We start from the raw sequence: 24184 nt of genomic DNA, 5'->3' as shown, positions 1-24184 counted from the left end.
TCTGTTTCCCAGAAAAAAATATTAAGAATGATTAATTGATAGATTATCACCCACTCAGGACTTGCTAGCCCATTGAGAAGCCTTACTATTTGAATCAACTGTTTCCTACACTTCATACCACCGATATTCAACCAGTTAGCTCTTAATTTGGCCTATATGGTTCACTATACATACCACCATATCAGCATCAGAGTAGAAGGGAAATACTGTAATCAGGGGACTCAAGTTTGCTAAACACATACACAATTTAGGGAGAACTATGGTTGCTGACAATCAATTCAACTAAGACCATACCAAAAGCATTAAGTACTACTAGGCAAATGACACTTCATAACTGAAAGTTTCATTGTAGGCCTAATGCTAAGAATAACAATTGCAGAAATTGCATTTCTGGTTATGGTGGAAAGAATAAGGACCAGTCGATGGTAAAGCAAAACTATTCTGGAAAATGGTTCCTTTCGTGATAGACTGATCCTCTCGCAGTTTGTCAGGTTAATGGAGGGAAACAAATGCTCAGTGTCTCTAATCTAAAGAAGATCAACAGGTTAAAGGCACAAGGAAAGAAATCCTCTTTGCGTCCATTGCGCTGCCTGCAGTGCCTGACCACAAGGAGGTAAATCTTGAGGCAGCTGCGGTGATCTTCTAATGGCTGAGTCAGAATCTTGACAATGTATATAAGGTAATATTTAGAGGGCAGACTTTCTCTGCAGACAATCCAGGTATAGACTGCTTGTTTTCATACAGCATCATGTATTCATGTGTATACCTAACATACAAGGTGCTTCTTTGTTATCTATAAAGAGTGAAATTTACACAAATTTGGGCCTGATGAAGGGTTACAACAATTACATCATAGTGTCAGATGTAAGAGTAGGAACAGCTGGAGAATCACATCTTTACATAGTCTATCAAGCTTCAGAAAATCTAGACAAAGTTACAATATTCAATTCACATCCAATTTTTCAATTATTTCGAAATGCATCTGCAGATCAGGAATCCTGTCAGCAAAATAAAATCTCTCACATACCAGCAAGTTTCCCCCACTCTTCTGAGCTACATCTTCAAGCTGCTGACGCAACTGGTTTTTCTCATTGCTGATCCAAGGCCTCCTTTTATCATTCCACTGCCTTGGTGTTCCATGAAGAACAAAACGGATTCTGGAAGCTCCACTTGTAAGGCGTTCACTGATTCTTTTGATCGCCGCATTATCAGTAAGATATGCTCCGGAGTTATTTAAACCAACATCCACATAATGGATCTCAGAAATGCTGTTCAAGAGGCTGTCTTTTGACCAGGGTATAAGTAGATTCTCTTCCTGGATCTTAGGAAAGCTTCCATCTACTTGGTGCTTTGCTCTTTCTTTCTGGACTTCACAAGAACCAATATTCGAGTAGGCAAGTTCAGTAACAAGCTGGTTAAGTACAGTACCACCCTTGCTAAATCCCAGGATTACTGTCTTGGGCTGACAGGCAAATGAAGCAGATACTCCAATTGAATGTGATTTCTGTCCTCCTTGAATTACACTTTGAGCCTGCTAATCAGGAAGTAAATGATGTCCATTTAGAACATAAACTAAAATGAAGATTTAACTCATTTGATAGAGTTCATTTATCAAACATTTGACGAGTACTAGATAGGGGGCTCTCAAATGCCAGAATTAGGGTCAAAACATCAGTGGGTTATACATAACTATGGTTCTAAACAAATGAGTAGAGCTAAAAGAACAAGAATTACAAAATCTTAAAAAGTGATAACGACAAGAAGAAACAAGTTATACCTCTTCAAGGCATTTTGATAACAGCAGGGCAATCGACGTTGAAGCTGGAAACCCATTTGGACTATATGATTTTGGTTCTCCACATGAATTGACAGATGGAATAAAATCCTTGTATACAGCAAAAGGCCCATTGTAGATTGATGACTCCACAACCCAAGCATTAACAGAGAAACCCAATTTAGAAACTACAATTTCAGCAATATTCCTGAGATCCGAGAGCTTCTCAATCACTGGATTACCAGTGCCTTCAACTCGATCTCCATTAAAGAATATAGCATTCAAAGAAGGCACCTGCCATTCCAGAGATCGGGGAAAAAAATTTAAGTTCACAGCGATAGAAATGAAAGGCAGAATTCAGTGTTTAATACACACCACAGGCTCTTTCTCTACCTAAATAGAGCTGAATCAAAAAGCAACAATAAAAAAGACACATGCCCTCTTCTTGGGCTGCATTTGTTAACAGTTGCGAAATCAATTAACAGTTAACCATCCCAAAAAGTGAAGGGGATTTAAAAACTTCGATTGACAAGAAACAAATTAGAGGTTCTAAATGAACATAATTGAACAGAGGAACATGTAGAAGCAAAGATATTAAATTATGAAAATATAAAGGCGGGAGAATGAGGATATAACTTAACTTACAGTTAGGGTTTTGGAGGGAAGAGAAACGCAGAGAGAAGCGCCAATTCTGTAAGGGGTCCTATTGCTGGAGTCGAGGGTGACCTTCAAAACTCCACTCCAACGCTCCATATTCAATGCTCTGCTACAGCGGTTCATAGAATTTTAATCAAATATTCATCAATCTCAAAACCAGATTTCACTCCGAAATAGTCGTCTCGTGACCTCTGTAATTTACCCCCAAAAAAAATTTATGTGATTTTCTTCGTTTTTGTGTGTGGGAAAATTACATATAGGCACTTGTGTTTTAATCAATTACATCTACTACCTTTAAAAAAACATTCAATTACAGATATCCCCTTACTAGTACGAATTGAAAGTTATCAATGGGCAGCTTTGTTGATGTAGCAAGGAGGCATTTATAAAAAACACATGGGGTCTATATGTAATTTGCCTTTTTATTTATTTATTTCCTCGTGTGGAGGTGGGTCGGAGTTGGGAATTGGGTAGAATCATGATACGAAGCTTCAGCGAATTTCACAAATTTGCCCTCTAGTGAACCCGGCAAACTGGCAAAAATTGCCGAAGTTTAGGCCGAAATATGGCCAAATTTCGGTAAGATGTTGACCCCTCCATTTCGAGGGGTATTTTAGGTCATTTTGGACCCAAATTTGTTGTCTACTGTAATTTGATGCCAATAAAAACACTAGAATTTCTGGTTTGCCTAAAATCTCAATTAAATTGGTGTTCTTGATCGGCACATACCCGACTATGTACGGGCAAAATTAGAATTCTAGAACATTATTTTAAACAATTATACCAAAATAATTATGGACAAGGATAATAAACATTATTCTAAAATACTAGTATACAAATACAACTAAATATATACCAGTATTGCCACCACCTGTATCATGTCAATACCAAGTACTATACCTTAGTGGATCCATCTACCATGAGTCTTGTGATTCATGTGCCAAGTCAAAAGGCCCAAAGTTTGTAGCTATGGGCTTCTCCTCCATCATATTTTTAAAGTCACTCAATGACATTTAATGTTGATGGTTATTGAGGTATAGAGAAACAAGACACATGTAATTGGTGTCATCTATTGTTGGAAAACTACTCCCATCAGGAGGAAAATGAGAATAAAGATATGGAAGAGAGTCAAGAGACGTTGCTCGATGTGGTGGTGCATATGATGGTGGATCTGGTGCAAACCGTATATATAAACTACCTACAAAAAAACAAATGCACCCCCCCCCCCCGACGAACCCCCCCCCCCCCGGCGCGGGGGGGACCACCCCCCCCAAGAGGAGGGCTGGTGTATATCTTAAAGCATGTCAATTGTTAGAGACTTGCATGGTTAGATCTTAGCGGTATTCATACATATCGTATATGCATTTCTGATTGATTTGACATATGGATGGAAATCATTGTTTGTTCTTACTGAGTTCTCCAGAACTCATTCCTTTATTTGTCTATGTTTTATTAGCTTGTACAAATGGAGGATATATGTCGGAAAATGGATTGGTTTCCCATGAAGGAACCTTCCCATATGAATAAGATGTGGCACTGACAATGGGAAATGGAGATAGCCTGTGCGGAAGCTCTTGCGAGTGCATGGAATGCGCTTATAGCACCCATTGATGGGTGGAGGAGACAGGTTGCCAGGCAGTTTGCTCACCGAATGGAGAAGAACTAGAGGACCCCATTTTATGGAAATTCATGAAAAACATTATCTAGCTTTAGAGAAAGAAACTGGAAAGAAAATCATATAACTCTTTTTGATTGCTTCCGCTAAACTCGTATTTATTGTGATCATTTATTCTTTCCTCGATTATTTTATTGGAGTATTTGGACTCCTATAATCCTTTTATTTAATTATTGAGCTTATTCTTGCTTATGATTGTCTTTATTTGCATTTATTATTATTGATAGACTAAAACCATGGATCCTGTGACGGATCACTCCCACGGGTTCTCGGGCGGGTAACCGAGACCGGCGGGTGGGGTGTGACAACTATAATACAAATTAATAACTCACACTAATTACTTACCCACCCTGTGCATCGGATGCATCAGATGAGCGGTCCATCGTTCATACACAATATTCAAGTAAGCAGTGTGACCTCTAGGGTTTGCTCTTTGTATGACTATCTTCATGGCTCAAGGGTTGCATAAATGTGGGGCATAGTGCCCCCCCCCCCCAGAGAGGGGTCTACCAAATGCAATACCTTGATTATGGGCTCCAAGGTCTCCAACATAATAGTCACATTCCTCAAGAAGTCATCAGATACGACCGTCACCTATGTTGTGTGCCCACTATTCGTATTGAATTATCACAAACACATTAAGTTTGTAATAGATACTACATACTAGATATTCATAGTATAAATCTATAAGAACTTGTTAAATGAAGTAGTAGATGGAAGAAAAAAAATCTTTACTTGGATCCAACTTATGAAAACCACTCCTCCAATGCAAACATAGCTTTGAGGCCCACCTTCCTCTCTTGGGTACTGCTGAGGGTGAAAATTTTGTGGCAAATCTCATCGGACTTGGTCACACTAACTCACCCTCAAATGCTCGCCTCATCATATCAAAAGTAATGTTATGATTATAGATGAAATTAGTTACCTGCCTGGCCCTCTCCATTATAGTCTGGATAAAAGTGATCTTATTGATGTTCTTTAAGATGAGGTTAATACAATAAGTTGCACAAGGTGTCCAATAGAGATTATACCAAGGTATTTTCATTAGTACCTCACCATCCTTCTTAAAGTTGGAGCCCTTGTCAATGACTACCTGCACTACATTATTATTCACAATCTCATCAATAACATCCTGTAGGAGTCCAAGTATATATACCTGTGGTCTTTTGTCTGGCCAGTAGCATCCACAGATTAAAAAAAAAAAAAAAAAAAGTCCTCCTATCACAATACACCATAAAGTTGATGATAGACTTCCTTGTTGAACCAGTCCATCCATCACACATAATGGTACATCCATATAACTCCCACAAGGATCTCAAATTGCCGATGTACTCCTGATGCTCCTCCTTCTCCGTCAGTAAGATGATCATCACCTCTTTAGGGGTGAGAGCTAACATATCTAGGACTTGTGTCTGCAATAGTGTCAATCATATTTTTATAATACGGATCTTGTGTTGTGTTTGCTAGAATATAATTGTAATATATTCACTTTGCCACTTACTTCTTCACCTTCTTAGCCATCCCTTTCCATGCACCTATAATCTTGGGCTTCAGGATCCTGCTCTAGGATAGGATCCTTCCTGTATGGTTAGTCATATGGTGCTGAATGATCTACTGTAGGAGTGGCTCTCTAACTCTGTGATCAAATGAACATACCACATAAACCATCTCTATCCCTAGATCCAGATGCTCATCATGCCCCTGTAGCCCTAAAAGGACCAGCTCCTATAAATCTAGTTCTGGCCCTCTCTTGCTTTTGGTATTGCATCTCCATGCTCTCAGCCATTTTCCATCTCCCTCTCCTCTTGCTCTTTGATATTAATGGGATCAACATCCCGATCAAAATTTGAATAAACTCTATAAGATGATGGTGCCCACACCATCTCATCTTGTCACACCCCGCTCGCTGGTCTTGGTTACTCGCTTGACAACCCATGGGTGCGATCCGTCACAGGATCCACGGTCTTACCCATCAATAATAATAAATGCAAGAAATACAAAATCAAGAGCAAGAGCAAGTTCAAATAATTAATCAAAGGGTTTACAAGAATCCAAATACTCCAATAAAGAATCAAAGAAAGAATCAAACGAAAGTAATCAAGTTCAAAAGAAAATCGAGTTCAGTGGAAGCAAACAAATAAACTAAATGATATTCTTTCCCGTAGCTTTCTCTAAAGCTAAGGTATTCTCTTCTAATTTAGCATGTTCTCCAATTCTTCTCCAGGGACTTCTCGAAATGCCTGACGATCTGCCTTCTCCGACCATCAATTGATGCTATAAGAGCACTCCAAGCTTCCGCAGGAGGCTTCGTGGACCACATCTCCGGTTCCCACTGACGGTGCCACATCCTCTTCACATAGGATATTCGGCCCATATAGAACTTCTCCGGTTTCTGACGATGTGTAACCATCTGTACAATTTAATATAACATACAAAGAAAGGAATGAGTTCTGACGAACTCAGTAAGGATAACACATTTCTCATACATATGATAACATAATCAGCAATGCATATATGAGATGAATGATATACAATATTATGAATGCTATTAAGATCTAACTATGCAAGTCACTAGATAGTTGACATGCTTTAAGATATAACACCAGCCCTCCTCTAGGTAGGTCTAGTCACACTTCTCACCCGTTCCCAAAAAACGGTCGGTCAGGGGGGGGGGGGGGGGGGCCTCTATTGGGATCCCAGGTAAAGGGGTTAAGTCCTCATCATACATCTATAGCTGGGGTTTAAGTCAACACTCTCTTACCACGACCATTGGCATGAGTACTGGCACATGTCGGGGTTTATAATCCAATGCAGGGTCATACTGGTAACATACTATATGAAGTCCAGATACCTCCCATATGGCACCAATCAACTTAGTTTTGTATATCATTCGCAACCTAGGAATGAGAACCCTCACGGATTGGTTACCGTTGTTGGACTCCACTCCCTAACCCTATAGTCATCTACATATTATTGGAGCGGAATGCTCTTATGACTCCTCACAACACCCGGGCCGCTCTTTGGACATCCACGAGTCCAACCCTAACATATGCAATCCTACCATTGCATGATCAATAGTGGACCACTGAGTCTTCGCGCCGACTGGTTACCGCTTTAAGATGAAACAGAGTCACGTCACTATTGTCACGGGTCATTTGGCTTCAATTCCCTTACCGAAAGGGTAATAGCATGTAGCGTACCTAGCCATGCAATTCCAGACTCCCTAGGTATGTCATCCAACAATCATGATAGTGCTGGAGGCATCAATGAGCATGTGTCCCATATCACAGCCCTCTGATCATCTCAAGTAAAAATACTCAATTGGATACCTTTTCTCACAACTACACCACATCATACACCCCATCATAACATAATCAGTTGTTCAATATCATAAAGTGATAACATCACATACAAAAGGTATACAATAGTATTATAATAAATTATACAACTACAACAAGGTACATGATTAATGAATAATATAAGAAATAACTGGTTCATCATATATCATGTTATTGCATATAAACAAGAAAGTGTGTCCTTACCTGTAATTAAGTAAAAGCTCACTAGAATGCAATGAAACCACAATTACAAGACTTCCAGCAAAGTCAAAGAACACCTAAACATAGGGTTACAATAATACATTAAGCACATGAATCAAATCAAAGCAAACACAAATCTCACATAGCCATTGTGACCCAGCCGGTCGGTTGGGTAAAGCGACCGCTCTTGTTACGGACAGTCTTTCAGATCCGAAATTCAGACTTTTGATCATCCAGTTTCAATCCGGTTTTGGGATGATTTTAGTTTGAATATCAATCTTAATAAGTCTATAACAAAGGTGCAAATTAGTAACCCTAAATTAACACAGAACCATCCCCAATTCATCTCCTTTGATTAGATCCATCCTTTATTCGAATGCAAGGATTCGTTCTCGGACAGGATCTTCTCAAAATCATTGATTAGGGTATAGAATTAATCACAATTAGGTTACCCCAACATAAAGAAGATGGATCTAATCCATTCCAAAAGCTGAAGGAAGAGAATGGAGTGAAGGGGATTCACTTACCTCAACCATAGCAGAAGAGCTACTTAAACTCCGTGAAACCCTCACAAGGGTTTATGTACAAAGAACGGGAAAGCCCTTATGGGTTGTATCCGAAGACATGGAAAGGGAGATTTGCAAAACAGACGGGGGAATGGATCTAGATCGCAATCCATGCTTCTCTCACCTTCCAACACGTGTTTTCTGCCTCCTAACCATCCACAACAGCAATTTTGAATATAATAATGAGTTAAAAGGATGGGGTTTGCTATTTATAAAAGACATGGGGCAAATTAGGGCAAATTCCTGCCAAGCAGACCATAGTGGTCGCTTGGGGCAGTTGATTGGTCCAATCAACTACCTTAAACAACCACCCCCTAGTACTTTGCAGTACATGGTGCTTTGCTCAAGGGAGGGTTGATTCCCAAGTCCAACCTAACCCTAACAACACATGGGGGAGGTCTTACCTTCAATCCGGACACCTTCAAACACCTCTTGACTTCTACTAAGGATCCAATATCCAAGTAAGGCAGGTTCTTCATCAAGAGAATCCAGATCCATAGATTCAAGGAATGGATTATGGACTTCAATATGGATACTCCACAACGTAATCTGATTTGACCTTCGGGTAATCGAACCTATAATATGGATTCCGGGTTAGAATTACGGTGGTTGTTACGCATCCAATGCAGCATTCATCCTCCTCTTCCCCTGTTTCTTCTTCCCTTTTTCTTTCTCCATCTCTCTTAGTGCATTCATGCTATCAGCGTGCACCTCAGTTCATGTGGCCACATCCTTTGAACAACTAGTGATGTGAGCCTTGAACCTGCTAATGCTACTTGAGTTCAACTCCTTACCACATAAGTTGCATCGTGTCCTACTCTTGTTACCATCAATAGTAACACAATGCTACCATACTGCATCAGCCCTCCCCCTCATTGCAACTACCTATGGTTGTTCCTGTCCTTGTCCCCGGCCTGCTGTCCTCCTTGTGAACCAACTCTTTTCCCACTGCCAGACATGATAACTGTTTTGTCGAAAATGATTGCGTAAGTCATTAAACAATACCAAAATAATTTCCTCTATACAAAGAAATAATCATGTACCTAGTTAGCAGCTTTTTCTATTTTTTAAAATACAAATGAATATTTAATTTTTTTTTAGCAAAAGAAAAGGCGGGTCCATATCAAAACAAGCAATGAAACCACACGAGTAGCACTTGAAAATGCTTATATAGCTATTCCATAATTTTTTATAATTTTTAAAATCATTTTCCTTTTTTTTTTCCCCCCTCTTTGTTCCATAATTATTTATATTTTATATTAATATTTTAATAATTTTTTTAAAAATAAAATAATTATTTATTGGGTGAAAAAATATTCCGACTCCGTGAGTCTATGGATCAGTTCATGGAGAACCACGTATGTTTTTTAGATTACGATACAACACACATATCATGTAAAAAGTAAGTATTTTCAGTATAGAAAAATACAATTTTTAATGCCAGAAAATAAATAAATAAATCATTTAGCAAAAAAGAATTCCAACACTATGAGTTTATAGATCACCTATAGTGTTTAACATACTTTAATTTCATACCCATCCAACAATATTATGACATGCATTTTGATTTTTTTTTTTTTTTTGGAGAATAATGGTTACCTATCAAATAAAAAAACTCCACAAGAATACAAGAAGTAAGAGAGAAGGTTTATGGAGCTACGAAGAAGAGAAATAAATTCAGGAAAAATCAATGAATAATTCGTGAAAATTTTGGTATTTATCACCGAAAATATTGTATTTTTGGCGATATTTTGTCCATCTTGGTTTTGCTTTAAAAGAATTTTTGTTAATCGCTTGAACCGGCCGAAATTCAGCGATATGTTTTTCTATTGGTAGAATAATAGGGGGAAAAAATTTCATAAACAATCATTAAAAAAAGAAGAAGGGAAATTCTATGAACAAATGAACCAGTAATTTTCAGAAACACCGGACATGATCACTATATTGTCTATTAATTTAAATATCCAATAAGGTTTCTTCTAAAAGTTTGTTATCTATGACATCATGGTTTTAGATGTATTGAACAAATGACCTATTTGACAATCCACTAAGTATTTCTGCTTAAAAAACATCACAAAGAGTTCTAGTTGCTTCCGAGAGCAGAAACACCTTTTTGGACTTTTCATAAATTTGCTTCTAAGAAGTAAAAATACTATCAATTATCAATAGGATTTTTCAAAGTTTTTAAGTTTAGAATGTCAAATTTCATGAATGTCCCTGTTTAAGTTCTTTCACTTAAACTTAACCCGTATACCATGTTTCTTTTGAGAAACAGATAGATGTTGCATCAAAAGTGTTTCTTGAAATAAATTTTTTCATAAATTTTGATTTCTGTTTCAAAATCACTTGAAACAAAACGATTTTATCAAAAGGCTTTAGACTAGTTTTTTGTCATTCGAAATAAGAAATGCTAAAAACTATTTTTTTTGTTGATTATCAAATGGTTCAAAAATTTCTTAGCGTTACTTCCACCTACTCCTTAAAAGGAATTCCAGCGATAGAAACAAAATTTTCAGGTTTGTCTTTTCTTCATACTTACTTATAGGCCCCTATAGTTGTGAACGATTACAACAAGAATTCCTTAATTTTTTAAATTAAAAATGAACGTATCTTACATATGCTAACACCAATATGAACAAAAAAAAATATACCGTTTTCCTTGTTCTCTCTTCCTTAGTGTTGAACAAAAAAATACAATAAAAAAGTTCTATTAAAAAAAAAAAAAATGTTGACTACCACAATAACTTTGTTGAAGAAATGTAAAGCCACATATGTCGGTTCCTTCGAAGAAAAACGGGTTACGAAAAAAAGATGATGTAGACTCAGAGAATCCTCTCTCATTTTATGATATTAAAATGGTTACTTCAACATGTCGTTTTTTACGAGGCTTAAGACCACTTATAATATATGTGATTACTATAAATTCTATAATTTTATATCTCCATGCATTTTAAAATAATAAGCTCAAACTAAAAATTTTTCTAACTTCATGACTCTTGAACCTAGACCGAAAGCACATCACAAAACTCTCATTGGAAGTTCTATATGCATGTGTATATGTTCTGATCTAACTAGCATGTCATACCAAAAATAAAATAAACAAATCAAAAAAAAAATAATATCTTTTTTCCCCCACCAATTTTTTTGCCCCCCCCCCTTTTAAAACCCCCCACCAAAATTCGCGACATACCCGACACCCGATATTCGCCATGTCGCTGGGGCGTCGACCTATATTTCGTCCGATAGGGATAGCTTGTTCCTTGTTCATTTTTTAATTTCTCTCTCTTCTCTCTCTTCTCCGGCTTCTCTCTCTCATTTTTCGCACTTTTCACTATATTTCGTCCGATCTTCGACATCTCGGGTCATCTTGCTTCCTTGTTGCGGATATCCGTTGTTTGTCGTCGGGCCTTCGCGATCCGGTTTTTTCGTAAGCTACCATTCTTATCCGTATTTTTCACAAAATGCATGCTATATGATGTTGGATGATTTTGAATTAATATATGTTGAATACCATGTGACGATCTACGATTTCCGGTCGATTTTTTCCGCAAGTATTTATTTTTTATTTTTGTGGGTAAAAATGATATTTTGATTATCTTGTATGATTACTTTTTAAGTGATACGGTGGTTGTATGATGATAGAAAAACATATGTGGAACTCCGTGAGCCGATCTATGGACTCACGGAGTCGTATTTTTGACCCAAAAATAAGTTATTTTATTTTTCAAAAAATATCCGATATTATAAAAATATCAATAATTATGAATGCAATAGGGAAATGGGGGAATGTTTTGAAAATTATGGAATAATTATATAAGTATTTTTCACTGTTGGTTGTGTTGCCCATGTGCTTCATCGCCGGTTTTGATATGGGCGCTATTTTTATAATTATATCATACATGCAATATTCATATTTCATATATGATTGTTTATATGTGTATAAGTATAAACAATTATAATGATGTTGTTTTTGTTAATGTTATTTGAATGCACTCATCATGTCTCCGGTGGGAGTCGAGGGCTGGTCTTCCCGGTGGTGGCGGCGGCGGACGGTCGCGGTCGGACAACCGAGAGTCCGGGGGGGCTCCCTGGCATATTGTACGGCTCTTGTGGGCAAAAATACCGAGTGTAATTTTTGTCACAAAGAATATACTCGGGTGGCATCGGTGGTTCAGGGTCACATCCTGGGAGTTCAGGATGTGACTAAATGCCGAGGCCCATCCGGATGTAATCAGTTACTCGGGATTTACAAAACAGGGAAGAGAAGATGATCGGGAGTCAATAGAGCACTAGATGATGCGGTGCGGGGGCCGTCATCTTGTGGATGATTCGGATGATGATAGGGATGTTGATCCTGTTGTGTGGACGGAGTCGGGAGGAGAGGGATATGCGCGGGCCTGGCGAGAGGCGCGTTGCACCATCGGGAGCGGGATTGGCCGAGCTGAGCTACGAGCTGGTCCATCTGGCCTGCGGGGCTGACCTTCCGTTCGTGGGGTGTATTTGGCATGTTTGGCGGATCCGAGTCGGCGGGCCCCTCTACATCGGGTTCGCCGTTCGTGCCACTACCACGGCACCATCTGATTATCCACGCCGTCCGACCCGCCATGGGCAGATCCCGATACATTCGGGAGAGGGGCCAGCGCCCAGATATCCGGTGCATGGAAAGGTATGGCAGAAGGTAAGGGCAATGTCAAGTGGATTTATTACAATCACATCCCGCAAACACGACGGGTCCATACTATCGAATATGTTGATACTATTGCAGCGGCGGCCCGGATATAGTGGTCCCAACCCTCGAGTTGATGACCACCCTCCTTCGGGAGAGCAGAGCTGCGGAGTATATTGATAGTATGAAACCCTTTTGGGATACTTATGGTGCACCATCATGTCCGTGGATGGACCGGCCCGACGGAGTCCATCATCAACTTCATGGTATCTGTGATTGGAGCTGTCTTCTTGAAATCGAGTGGATGCTACTGGGTCATACGAAAGACCACGGATATATCTGGGTCTCCTGCGGATGTGATCGACCGGGTTGGTAGGAAGAATGTGGTGCAAATTGTCACCGACAATGGCTCCAACTATAAGAAGGCCGGTGAAGTGTTGATGGCTTCACCTGATTATAACCTTATGTGGACACCTTGTGCTGCACATTCAATTGACCTAATGTTGAAGGACATTGGAAAAATCAGCATTGTCCACCACCGTTGAGAGTGCAAGGCGGTACCAACTTCATCTACAATCATAACGTTGCTTTGGCAATGATGCGGAGATCATGTGGAGGTGAGTTGGTGCGACCTGGTCCGACAAGATTTGCGACAAATTTCGTCGCCTTGAGCGCATGCAAGATAAGAAGTCGGGCCTCGGATCCATGTTTGCATCGCGGGTGGTTTGATTGGGTGGATCCAAGTAAGATAACTATCTACTATTTCATCTTATAAATTATTATATTTATATTATGAGTTTATGATTATCTTGTATGATATTTATTGTCTATTGACTTAATGAGTTTGTGATAATTCAGCACACCAATGGGCGCCCGCACAAGACACAATATCATCCGATGATTTCGGAGATGTGTTACCGTGTGTTGCCCATAGATCCTATAGTAAAGGTCTTGCGTATGGTGGACTCTTCCTTGGGGGACCCACTATGCCCCACTTGTATGCATCCCTTGAGCGTATGAAGGATGCTATAAAGCCAAACCCTAGAGGACATCGGGCTTTCTTAGATATTGTCGATGCACGATGGACAGCTCATCCGATGCATCCTCTTCATAGGGCCGTAAGTAAATATTCGGGTTGTTGATTTGTAGTTGTAGACTTGTAGTCTTGTAGACTTGTGGGCTTGTAGAATTGTAGGTATTGGTACTTTGGTAGTTGGTACTAATTTTAAGCTTTTTAATTATGCAGCATATTTTCTAAACCCTAAGTATCAATATAGTCAACATTTAGGGTTGGACACAAACCTATTGGATGCCCCGATACGGTGATAACGGTTGGAGCCGGATGAGATGGTCCAATCATTTTGCCACAATGAGGTGAGACATTGGGAATTTCAAACGATTAGTGAGTTGTATTAATTGTTTAAATAATTTAGATAACCAATCAATACTAATGATTGTATTATTGCAGATCAAATTGTTTAGAGATGCATTTGGGTCTTTTAGTGGAGCTGGTGTTGATGCGGCGAGAGAAACCATGGATCCGGGTTAGATACTTATATAGTTAGATCCTTAGGGCTTAGATGCATAAATGTTTTGAGTCTTTTGACTTTTGAGTTTCTAACTTAATGTTTTTGTGATAATGCAGCTGATGGTGGTATCTCTATGGCAATAGTTCATCAAACTTACGAAGATTGGCGATCGATCCTGTCTCGACTTGCTCGCCTCCGGATGTGAGAGGAATTGGAGTACATTCAGCATGATCCACTCCCGGGAGGAACCGGTTGGGAAGCCGCGTCTAAATGACCTCGTATTTATTCACTATAATATGAGGTTGAGCCGCATATGCCGGGGAGCGCTCGAATGAAAGGCAATACATCAATCTCGATGATATATTTGATGTTGCCGAAGATGACCAAGATCCCCTCACTCGTGGATGTTGGCGGGTGAGCCGGTTTGGCCAACCTGGAGGGAGGCCCCCCGACTAGCTCGCTGCGGGGTTAATGTGGTGGTATTGGCCCCGAGGGGTCGGGCCTGCGGGCCTGCCCCGCTGTGGGATTGGATGATGGCACCGGCACGGAGGAGCCGCGGACAACACTCCCGATGACACACTCTCGCCTAGTCGCCGGTGGAGATGATGATGGTGGTGGTGGTGGTAGTGGTGGTGGTGGTGGTGGTGGAGGAATTGGAGGCGTTCATGTTCCACTACCGAGATCGGAGCCCCCACCCGGATCACCGGGGAGAGTCATTTTGATCTGCCACTCGGTTTGATCTGGTGGTGGTTCCGTGGTCGTCAATATCCCGTCGGCCAGCCCCATCGGGGGGCTGGCCTGACTTGTTAATTCTTGGGATGCGGCGTTGCGTCTGGGGTCCATGAGCTTGGATGAGTCCGTGGCTCCACACCGGTTTTGGCCTCGGGTAATTATGGTGTCCCTCTCCCTCCTTCGATGGACGATGATATGGGAATTGTACCCCTCTAATTCTTCATATCATGGGAGCTTGTGTCCCCTCCGTTCTTCGTATCATGGGAGCTTGTGTCCCTCTCTCTTTCCAATCGTCTTCGTCCACAAGGGCATCCGTGGCTGCGCGTTCCTTGGCCCTATTCTCCTTCCCTCTTGAGTTCTCCGCCGGAGATGCCGCTATAGCTCGTGATGTTACTTGACAATTTTCAATATCGTTGAGTGGGATGGTATGTGAATTTGTTGGGGGGCATCAATGGAGCGTCGGTCGGAGGAATTCGTCCCCTAGGCCGCCCGAGCCAGGTTTCTTTTTTGGTTGGATGACTTTTGTTTCGTTTGTACATGTTGTGACTTTATATGTTTGGTTTTATGGTTTTGGTTTTTGTTTCGGGCTTTCGTCCGCGTGTGGACATGGGTCGATTAAGCATTAGTTTGGTAATGTTTTAGATCAAATCCTACCTGTGTTTATTAGCCTCAAATTAGGCTACACATCAAATTTCGGTCATGACCACAAACCCATCACGGGGTTCGTTTTCTCGCCCCTACCAAGTCGCCCGACTTTTGGCGATTCGGTCCCGTGTCGCCTGGCCCGTTAGATCCACTATGTGTATAAGATAAAGAATAGCTTCCGAAGGAATATCTCGATAGTTCCTCATAAGAAAGTAGAGTTGTTTGGGTTCACATAGTGAGTAGAAAAAATAACTTCGTGGTTCTAGAATGAATGCGGAACTCATGGTTTTTTATTATTAAATGTATATTTCTTAATATATTATACTTTACAATAATTATTATTAAGGAAAAGTTAGCTATCCACATTTCTGTGTTTGGGGGTGTTTGGGGGGTAAGGTGGCAAACCACATAATTAGTGTTAATATGATGTTCACATCCATTTATCCTATAAAAACTAATGGAAGATTATACTTCTCAATGCAATTTTAGTGTGTGCTCTCTCTTTGTTCAGGTTTTGTCCATGTGCAGTTCCATCATTATTACAAGACAGAAAATCGTATGGCTGATTTATTTGTTGTGGGTTGTTCTTGATATAGATTCTCACGTGTTTGTGGGTGTCATCACCTATGCTTGTGTTTAATTATCTTGTTATTTGTACTACTAGGCGGTTTTCAGACTTCTTTTTTTAATAATGAAATGTATCATAGTTTCTAACCTCCAGAAAAAACAAATCTTAAAAAAAAATACTAATTTAATTTTGATTAAATTATTTTTATTTATTCAATTTTGTTAGAAAGAGAGAGAAACATCCCAAACGTTCCAAACACAAGACCCCATTGGACAAAACATTGTAGTTCCATAAATTAATGCAAAAAGTATACATCTAAATGCAACATTGAGCATGTCTGACCTTAACCTCAAAATTTTGCTATACTGACATTTAGGATTTAGATAATAGGTTGTACAAATTCAAAAATTCATCATTACAAACTTAGAGTTGTGATTGAATGAATTACTAATATCTACTACAATACAAATTTAATAATTCACAATAATTGCTTACCCGCCGCCCTATGCATCGGATGCATTAGATGAGTGATCCGTTGTTTATGCACAATATTCAAGTAAGCAGTGTGACCTCTGGGGTTTGCTCTTTGTATGGCTATCTTCATGCACTCAAGTGTTGCATAAATGTAGGGCATTGGGAGCTTGTAGATTGGCTTACGGTGTTCAACATATTTTAATTTCATACACATCCAATAACATTATAGCATGTATTTAAAATAATAATAATAATAATAATAATAATAATAATAATAATAATAATAATAATAATAATAATAATAATAATAATAATAATAATAATAATAATAATAATAATAATAATAAATCAGTTTATAGAATAATGGTTACCTCTCAGATGAAAAAACTCTACAAAAATACAAGAAGTAAGAGGGAGAAGGTTTAGGGAGCTTTGCAGAAGAGAGAAATTCAGAAAAAATCAATGGATAATTCATGAAAAATTTGGCAAAATATTGGTATTTATCACCAAAAATATCAATATTTTTGGTGATATTTTGTCCATCTTGGTTTCACTTTTAAAAAAATTTTGCTAATCGCTGAACCGGCCGAAATTTGGCAACATGTTTTTCTATGAGTAGAATAATGGGAAGAAAAAAGTTCATAAACAAACATTTAAAAAAAAAAAAAACATAAAAAAAAAGAAATTACGTGAACAAATGAACCAGTAATTATCATAAACACAAGACATAATCACTAAATTGTCTCTTAATTTAGGAGATGTCCAAGAATTTTTTTCTAAAACTTTATTATCTATGACATCATGGTTTTAAATGTATTGAACAAATGACCTATTTGACAATCCACTAAGTATTTCTTCTTAAAAAAAAAAACATCAGAAAGAGTTGTAGTTGTTTTTGGAAGTAGGAACACCTTTTTGGGCTTTTGATAAATTTGATTCAAGAAGTGAAAACACTATAAATTATCAATAAGATTTTATCAAAGTTTTTATGTTTAGAATGTCAAATTTTATGAATGTCACTTAAACTTAACCCTATCCCATGTTTGATTTGAGAAACAGATAGTTGTTGTTGCATAAAAAATGTTTCTTGAGACAAAAAAATTTCATAAATTTCAATTTATATTTCAAAAATCACTTGAAACAAAACAATTTTATCAAAAGGCTTTAGACTGGTTTTTTTTTTGTCGTTTGAAATAAACGCTAAAAACTATTTTTTGGTGGGTTATCAAATAGGTCAAAAATTTCTTAGCATTACTTCCACCTACTCCTAGAAAGGATTTTTTTGCGTATTACCAGCGTTAGAAACAAAATTTTCAGGTTTGTCTTTCTTTCATATTTACTTATAGGGCCCCTACCGTTGCAACAATTACAACAAGAATTCTTTGAATTTTTAAATTAAAAACGAACATATCTTACATATGCTAACACCAATATGAACTAAAAAAATATATTGTTTTCCTTGTTCTCCCTTCCTCAGTGTTGAACAAAGAAGTACAAGAAAAAAGTTCTAATTAAAAAAAAAAAATGTTGACTATCACAATAACTTTGTTGAAGAAATGTAAAGCCTTACATGTCGGTTCCTTCGAAGAAAATGCGTTATCAAAAAAAAGATGATGTAGACTCAGAGAATCCTCTCTCATTTTATGATAATAAAATGGTTACTTCAACATGTTGTTTTTTACGAGGCTCAAGAGACCACTTATAATATATGTGATTTGATACTATAAATTCTATAAATTTAAATCTCCATGCATCTTAAAATAATAAGCTTAAACTAAGAATTTTTCTAACTGCATGACTCTTGAACCTAGACAGAAAGCACATCACAAAAATCTCATTGGAATTGCTATATGCATGTGTATATGTTTCGATCTAACTAGCATGTGTGTGCATGCAAGTGTTTAGATACTCATGCATGTATAAGATAAAGAACAGTTCCATAAGGAATATCTCGATAGTTCCTCATAAGAAAGTAGAGTTGTTTGGGTTCACATAGCGAGTAGAAAAAATAACTTCGAGATTCTAGAGTGAAGGTGGAACTCATGGTTTTTTATTATTAAATGTATATTTCTTAATATATTATACTTTACAATTATTATTATTAAGGAAAAGTTAGCTATTCACATTTCTTTTTTGGGGTAAGGTGGCAAACCACATAATTAGTGTTAATATAATGTTCACATGCATTTATCCTATAAAAACTAATGGAAGATTATACATCTCAAATGCAATTTTGGTGTGTGTTCTCTCTTTGTTCAGGTTTTGTCTCTGTGCAGTTTCATCGTTACTGCAAGACTGAAAATTGTATGGCTGATTTTTTTGCTGCGGGTTGTTTTCAATTTAGATTCTCACGTTTTTGTGGGTGTCATCACCTGTGTTTGTGTCTAACCTTGTACTATTAGATGTTTTTCAGCCTTCTTTTTTTTGATAATGAAATGCATCGATCATAGTTTCCAACTTACATAAAAAAATCTTAAGAAATAATAATAATTTAATCTTGATTAAATTATTTTTATCTATTCAAACTTTGTTACAAAGAAAGAGAAACCTCCCAAACGTTCCAAACACAAGAACCCGAGTGGACAAAACATTAATTACAATATCATAAATTAATGCAAAAAATAAACATCTAAATGCAACTTTAAAAATTATTGTCAAACAATTGGTTGATTAATCATTCTTAATTAATTAGTTCTATGCAATTTGCAGTTTTGCACATGCCCTTCCTTTGATTAGATATAGCCATTTATCTTTCTTTGGTCAATGTGTTGATTAATTAGTCTCCAAATTCAAAAGAAACGATTAGAAGCAAAGTGCAATTAGAAGTTTAGAACCTTGCCCTAGCAAGAATTATTTTATGGCAAGTGAGTATTAATTAAATTAAACTAATATTACACGAATCTATCATTTTCGTCTCGGTCCCAAGCGGGGGCGGTCAACAACTAGGCCCATGATCTTTGATCAAGGAATCCAAGTCGACTAAGGAGCTCGACCGTATGTCTTTAGAACGGCGTAATGACAATACTCGATGAAAGGGAAAAGCTCATGGAAAAGTCATATTTGAACACAACAGTGCCCATTGCAAGCCATCAGCTGGATTTATTATTATTATTATTATTATTATTATTATTATTATTATTATTATTATTATTATTATTATTATTATTATTATTTAATTTGTTTTCTTCTAAAATATCACATTTATGTGGGACCCACAGGAGGAGGGGAGGAACGGCACTCTTATGATGAAGTCCCGTCAACTTAAAACATTGAAATGTTATTGAAATGTTGTTCTAATCTACTACTATCGCATGGACATGGTTGGTGCATGACAAACCAATTTATTTGACTTAAAAGCCATTTAATTACCTAATTGCGTTGAATTAACTAACCTAGTTGCACTAGGTTGCTTAATCTTCATGCAAGTTGGCTAAAAAATAAAAATAATTAATAAATTAATGAATAAAAATCTCCATGCAAAACCAAAATTGGATTGGTTTAGCAAGGTCAAGCTTAGATCAAGGCCTTTACTAAAGCCTTGCCCAATCTCTAGTGTCATTAGTTTGACATAAATATAAAGCGTGCAAGTTAGTACTAAATGATCGTAACATTATTTTTCCTTCGCCTTCATGAGTCTCTATTTACGAATCTCTTAAAATCATCTTATCGATACGTCATTTTATATTTTTAACCTTACCCATTAGAACACATTTTCCATTATCATCAATAACGTGTAAACTGCATCTAAGATATGCCACAGAAAGAAGACAAGGAGGAGTCAAGTTAATTGAATCTTTTTTCTTCTTCCTCTTCTTTTAGATTGGGATGGGATCATGGGATGTGAGATCTTCCTTGTAGAAGATAAGATTTCTAATAGAATATTTTTTCTTTGAGTAAAAGTACTGGCCAAGAACATTTATTATGGAGAACCAATATTAATGTTGGCATAAATGAAAGCCTGTTCTAGTGGTAATCGGTGTCATTGAACAGTTGATTTGACTAAACTCAACAAATTAATTTTCTTGCTTTGAAGTAAGATCCATTTTGACTTCAATCAATCTGTTCAGTTTGAATAAACTTGCTGTTGGTATTGAGTCGAAGCTACAAAAATCATATTCTTGAATCCACTCAAGTATCATTGATTTGCTTAAATTAATTCTGCTGATTATGAACATGACATAAAATTTAATTGCCCTAGATGATTTATACTTCAAAATTTTCATCCCAGAAACATGCAAGAAATGATTAAAAATGTTAATTTTCCAACCGGGAAAAAGAAAAAAAATCAGGCAAATCCAATTCTTCTCGACAAAAAAGTGAAGAAAGCCAATTTTTCTAAGCAATCTTACCTTAACAATTCTTCATGACATCAACTTATGTGTTCACATGTAGAGATCACATTCCTACTTTGTTTTTGTTGAGGATAAATCTTTGGATATCCCTTTCACAAGAATTGCTTGTACCAAATTCTAACCCTAATAGACTCTAATTGCATTAAGTGTTTGTTTCATGATAAGAGGTTAAACTTTGATCAGTCACATGCAATAATATTTTATTAACAAGAACGACTCTTCTGCACAAGATGAATTAATCTTGGACTCAAGCTCTTGTACAACTCAAAATTATCTGATTTCAAACATTTTAGACCCTTTCAGAGACGTAACTTAAGTAACTGTTGGTTTTGGAAGAAAAAATAAGTTTCAAAAAACATCATTGGTTTGTTTGATGATGATGTGGCATAGCTTGATTTGTCTTTATGATTAGCATATCCATTTGTTAAGGATATGGATATTTAAATGGGTTGATCCATTTAGTTGATTGGAAAGGGAGAATGGGCTGATCCATTTAGGATCAATATCTATTGGGCCTAATCCATGAAAGGTGTCTCTTTGTTAGAAGCCATTGATCTAGGTTGAAAGAAGTGAGTGAGCGAGAGAGAGTGAGACTCAGAATTACATGGTTTGGTTGATCTCTATAGTCAACGTCCTCAAAAAAGTTAATGTGCTTCCTTGAGATTGATTGTGTTACAGATTACATGTATATAGATACAAGAGTCACTGTTCAACGTTTAGTCTAGGACTCTTACTCTAGAGTTTGATTTAAACAAGGTAGGTATTTAGTGTTTTACATTGACTGTGTCTCGTGTGTACTTAAGTACAACTTTGAGTCTAATCCACTTGCTAAGATGATGTAACCTTCTAAAGACTTTGAGATGGAGTTTGAATCTTGGAGAAATAATGGAAGTTTGGTTCAGCCAAGTGAGCTCCCATAGAGTCCTTCGGGCATGGAGGGGTGGTGGTGCTAGGGCAACCCTAGGTTTGGCTAGGGTTGGATGAGAGATTCTAGTTTTATCCTTTGAATGAATATTATCTTTAACACACCACCTCAAACTCAAAGGCGGTGATGAGACCTTGAGGTTGGATAATAAAGTACTGAACTGTTGATGAGAAAGGGGCTTTGTGAAGTTATCAACAAGTTGATTCTTTGTAGATAAATACCTAACTTGAAGATCCCCCTTGGAAAACTTATCACTTACAAAATGAAAGTTAATCTCGATGTGTTTAGCACATGCATGGAAGACTGCATTAGTAGTGAGATAGGTGGTATCACACCAAAGTATAGGAGCACAAGATAGATAGACCATCAACTCTTGCAATAGAGATTGCAACCAAGTAATTAGGTCATTGCATTGGCTAGGGCTCAATATTCAGCCTCAGTGCTTGAACGGGCCATAGTTTGTTGCTTCTTAGAACTCCAAGAGATAGGATTATAGCCCAAGAAAATAGCATAGCCATCAGTAGGTTTTCAATCATTAGGACAACCGGCCCAATCTGCATTAGAAAATGCTGATAAATTATACTAAGATTGCTAATGAATAAGAAAGCCATGAGAAGAAGTTCCTTTCAAATATCACAAAGTGCACTTTACCGTAGAAAAATGATCAAGGGTAGGAAAGTGCATAAATTGACAAACTTTGTTAATTACAAATTGAATGTCCGGCCGAGTCATAGTTACAAGGCACCAATGCTACTTCGATAGAGAGTAGGCATCGGCCAATAATTAGGCAGTAAAATTACTGAGTTTGTCAATGGAAGAAACTAGTGTAGAAATAGCCTTGCAATCAGACAAATTTGCTCTCATGAGAAGGGGCTTTGTTTGGGTGCAATGGCTGCACCTACAACCAACGGCTGGATTTGCGTAGCCGTACACCAACCCAATATCTGAGCCATTGAATTAAATGACTTAGATTAAGATGGGTGTACGGTTGCACATCCAACAGTTGGCTGCACTAAAGCAAAATGCCTTAAAAAGATCCTGAATGTACTAATGTTGAGAAAGATGTAGGCCATCGATCTAATCTAAAGAGCTCAAATCTTTCAGGGCAAAGACAGATCTAAGGTCACTTAGGAATTTAGACTTAAAATGTTAGAACTACTAGTTAGTATAATATCATTAACATACACCAAGATAAACATAGTGCCAGCAGAACCATTAAAAATAATTGATGATGTATCAGTCTTGGAACCAATAAAGCTATACTGAAGAAGAAATAAGCTAAGTTTGTCAAACCAAGCATGCATAGCCTATTTCAAACCATAAGGAGATCTGTGAAGTCTGCAAACATAATGAGGATGAAGTTGGCCATTGAAGCCAAGAAGTTGTTTCATATATATAGTTTCATTCAGAAAACCATAAAGGAAGGGATTCTTAATGTCTAGTTGCTGAATAGGCCAAGAATGCAAAACTGCAAGAGCCAATACTAAGCAAATGGTTGTTGGTTTAACCACTAAGTTGAAGGTTTCATTGTAGTACAAGCCTTCTTGTTGATTGAAACACTTTAGCCACTAAGTGGACTTTGTATGTTTCAATAGAGACATCTACCTTACGCTTGATCATAAAAACCCATTTACAACCAATGACATTGTAAGAGGAAGGGGGAGGAACAAGTGACCAAATCATTTTTCAAAAGTGTAGTGAACTCTTCATCCATTGCCTTCCGCTAGTGAGGAAATTTTTTTGCAATAGTGAAGGAGGCGGGTTCAATTTGGGAGGGATCAAGCCAAATAGTAGAGGTGAGAAGAGCCTTAGGATTTTCCTTTGATCTAGTTATCATGGGAGAATGTTGCGGGTAGGTTGGGAAGTGGTGGGTGGTGGGGCATCTTGGGGTTCATATGGTAGGTCCACAACAAGGCTAATAGGGGAGAGAGATTTGGCCAAGGGAGAAACGTGGGGGCTTGGAGAGGTTGCCTTAGGGGAGGAGGTGTGGGACCCAATGGGAGGAGTAGGGAAGTAGGATTCCCTAGAAGAATTCAATGTTGGTAGGGTTCCTAAAATCATGGGCAGTGATTGATTGGCAGT

General features: G+C 37.7%; 1 protein-coding gene across 1 annotated transcript; it reads right to left on the bottom strand.

Moving 5' to 3' along the window:
• Positions 1-705: 705 nt before the first annotated feature.
• LOC149029354 (uncharacterized) lies at positions 706-2612 on the bottom strand. The gene is made up of 3 exons (XM_089150627.1): positions 2420-2612; positions 1778-2068; positions 706-1531 (listed from the first exon to the last, which is right to left on the bottom strand). Exons 1-3 carry the CDS (start codon positions 2552-2554, stop codon positions 944-946), a joined length of 1014 nt encoding a protein of 337 aa, XP_089006753.1. The 5' UTR covers positions 2555-2612; the 3' UTR covers positions 706-943.
• Positions 2613-24184: the final 21572 nt, after the last annotated feature.

Source organism: Hakea prostrata, chromosome 1, assembly GCF_041222555.1.
Source record: "Hakea prostrata isolate BN-2017 chromosome 1, UWA_Hpros_2, whole genome shotgun sequence".
In the NCBI taxonomy this organism is placed as follows: Eukaryota; Viridiplantae; Streptophyta; class Magnoliopsida; order Proteales; family Proteaceae; genus Hakea; species Hakea prostrata.
Note: the sequence above shows the minus strand (reverse complement) of the source record. Positions and strands in the feature narration are given on the sequence as shown.

What these genes read in the sequence shown, in the direction of transcription:
- LOC149029354 (XM_089150627.1), bottom strand. Translation starts at nt 2,554, where the DNA reads ATGAACCGCTGTAGCAGAGCATTGAATATGGAGCGTTGGAGTGGAGTT. An exon ending in TTCCCTCCAAAACCCTAACT is followed by an intron (nt 2,069 to 2,419) that starts GTAAGTTAAGTT and finishes CTGGAATGGCAG; the next exon opens with GTGCCTTCTTTGAATGCTAT. An exon ending in TATCAAAATGCCTTGAAGAG is followed by an intron (nt 1,532 to 1,777) that starts GTATAACTTGTT and finishes CCTGATTAGCAG; the next exon opens with GCTCAAAGTGTAATTCAAGG.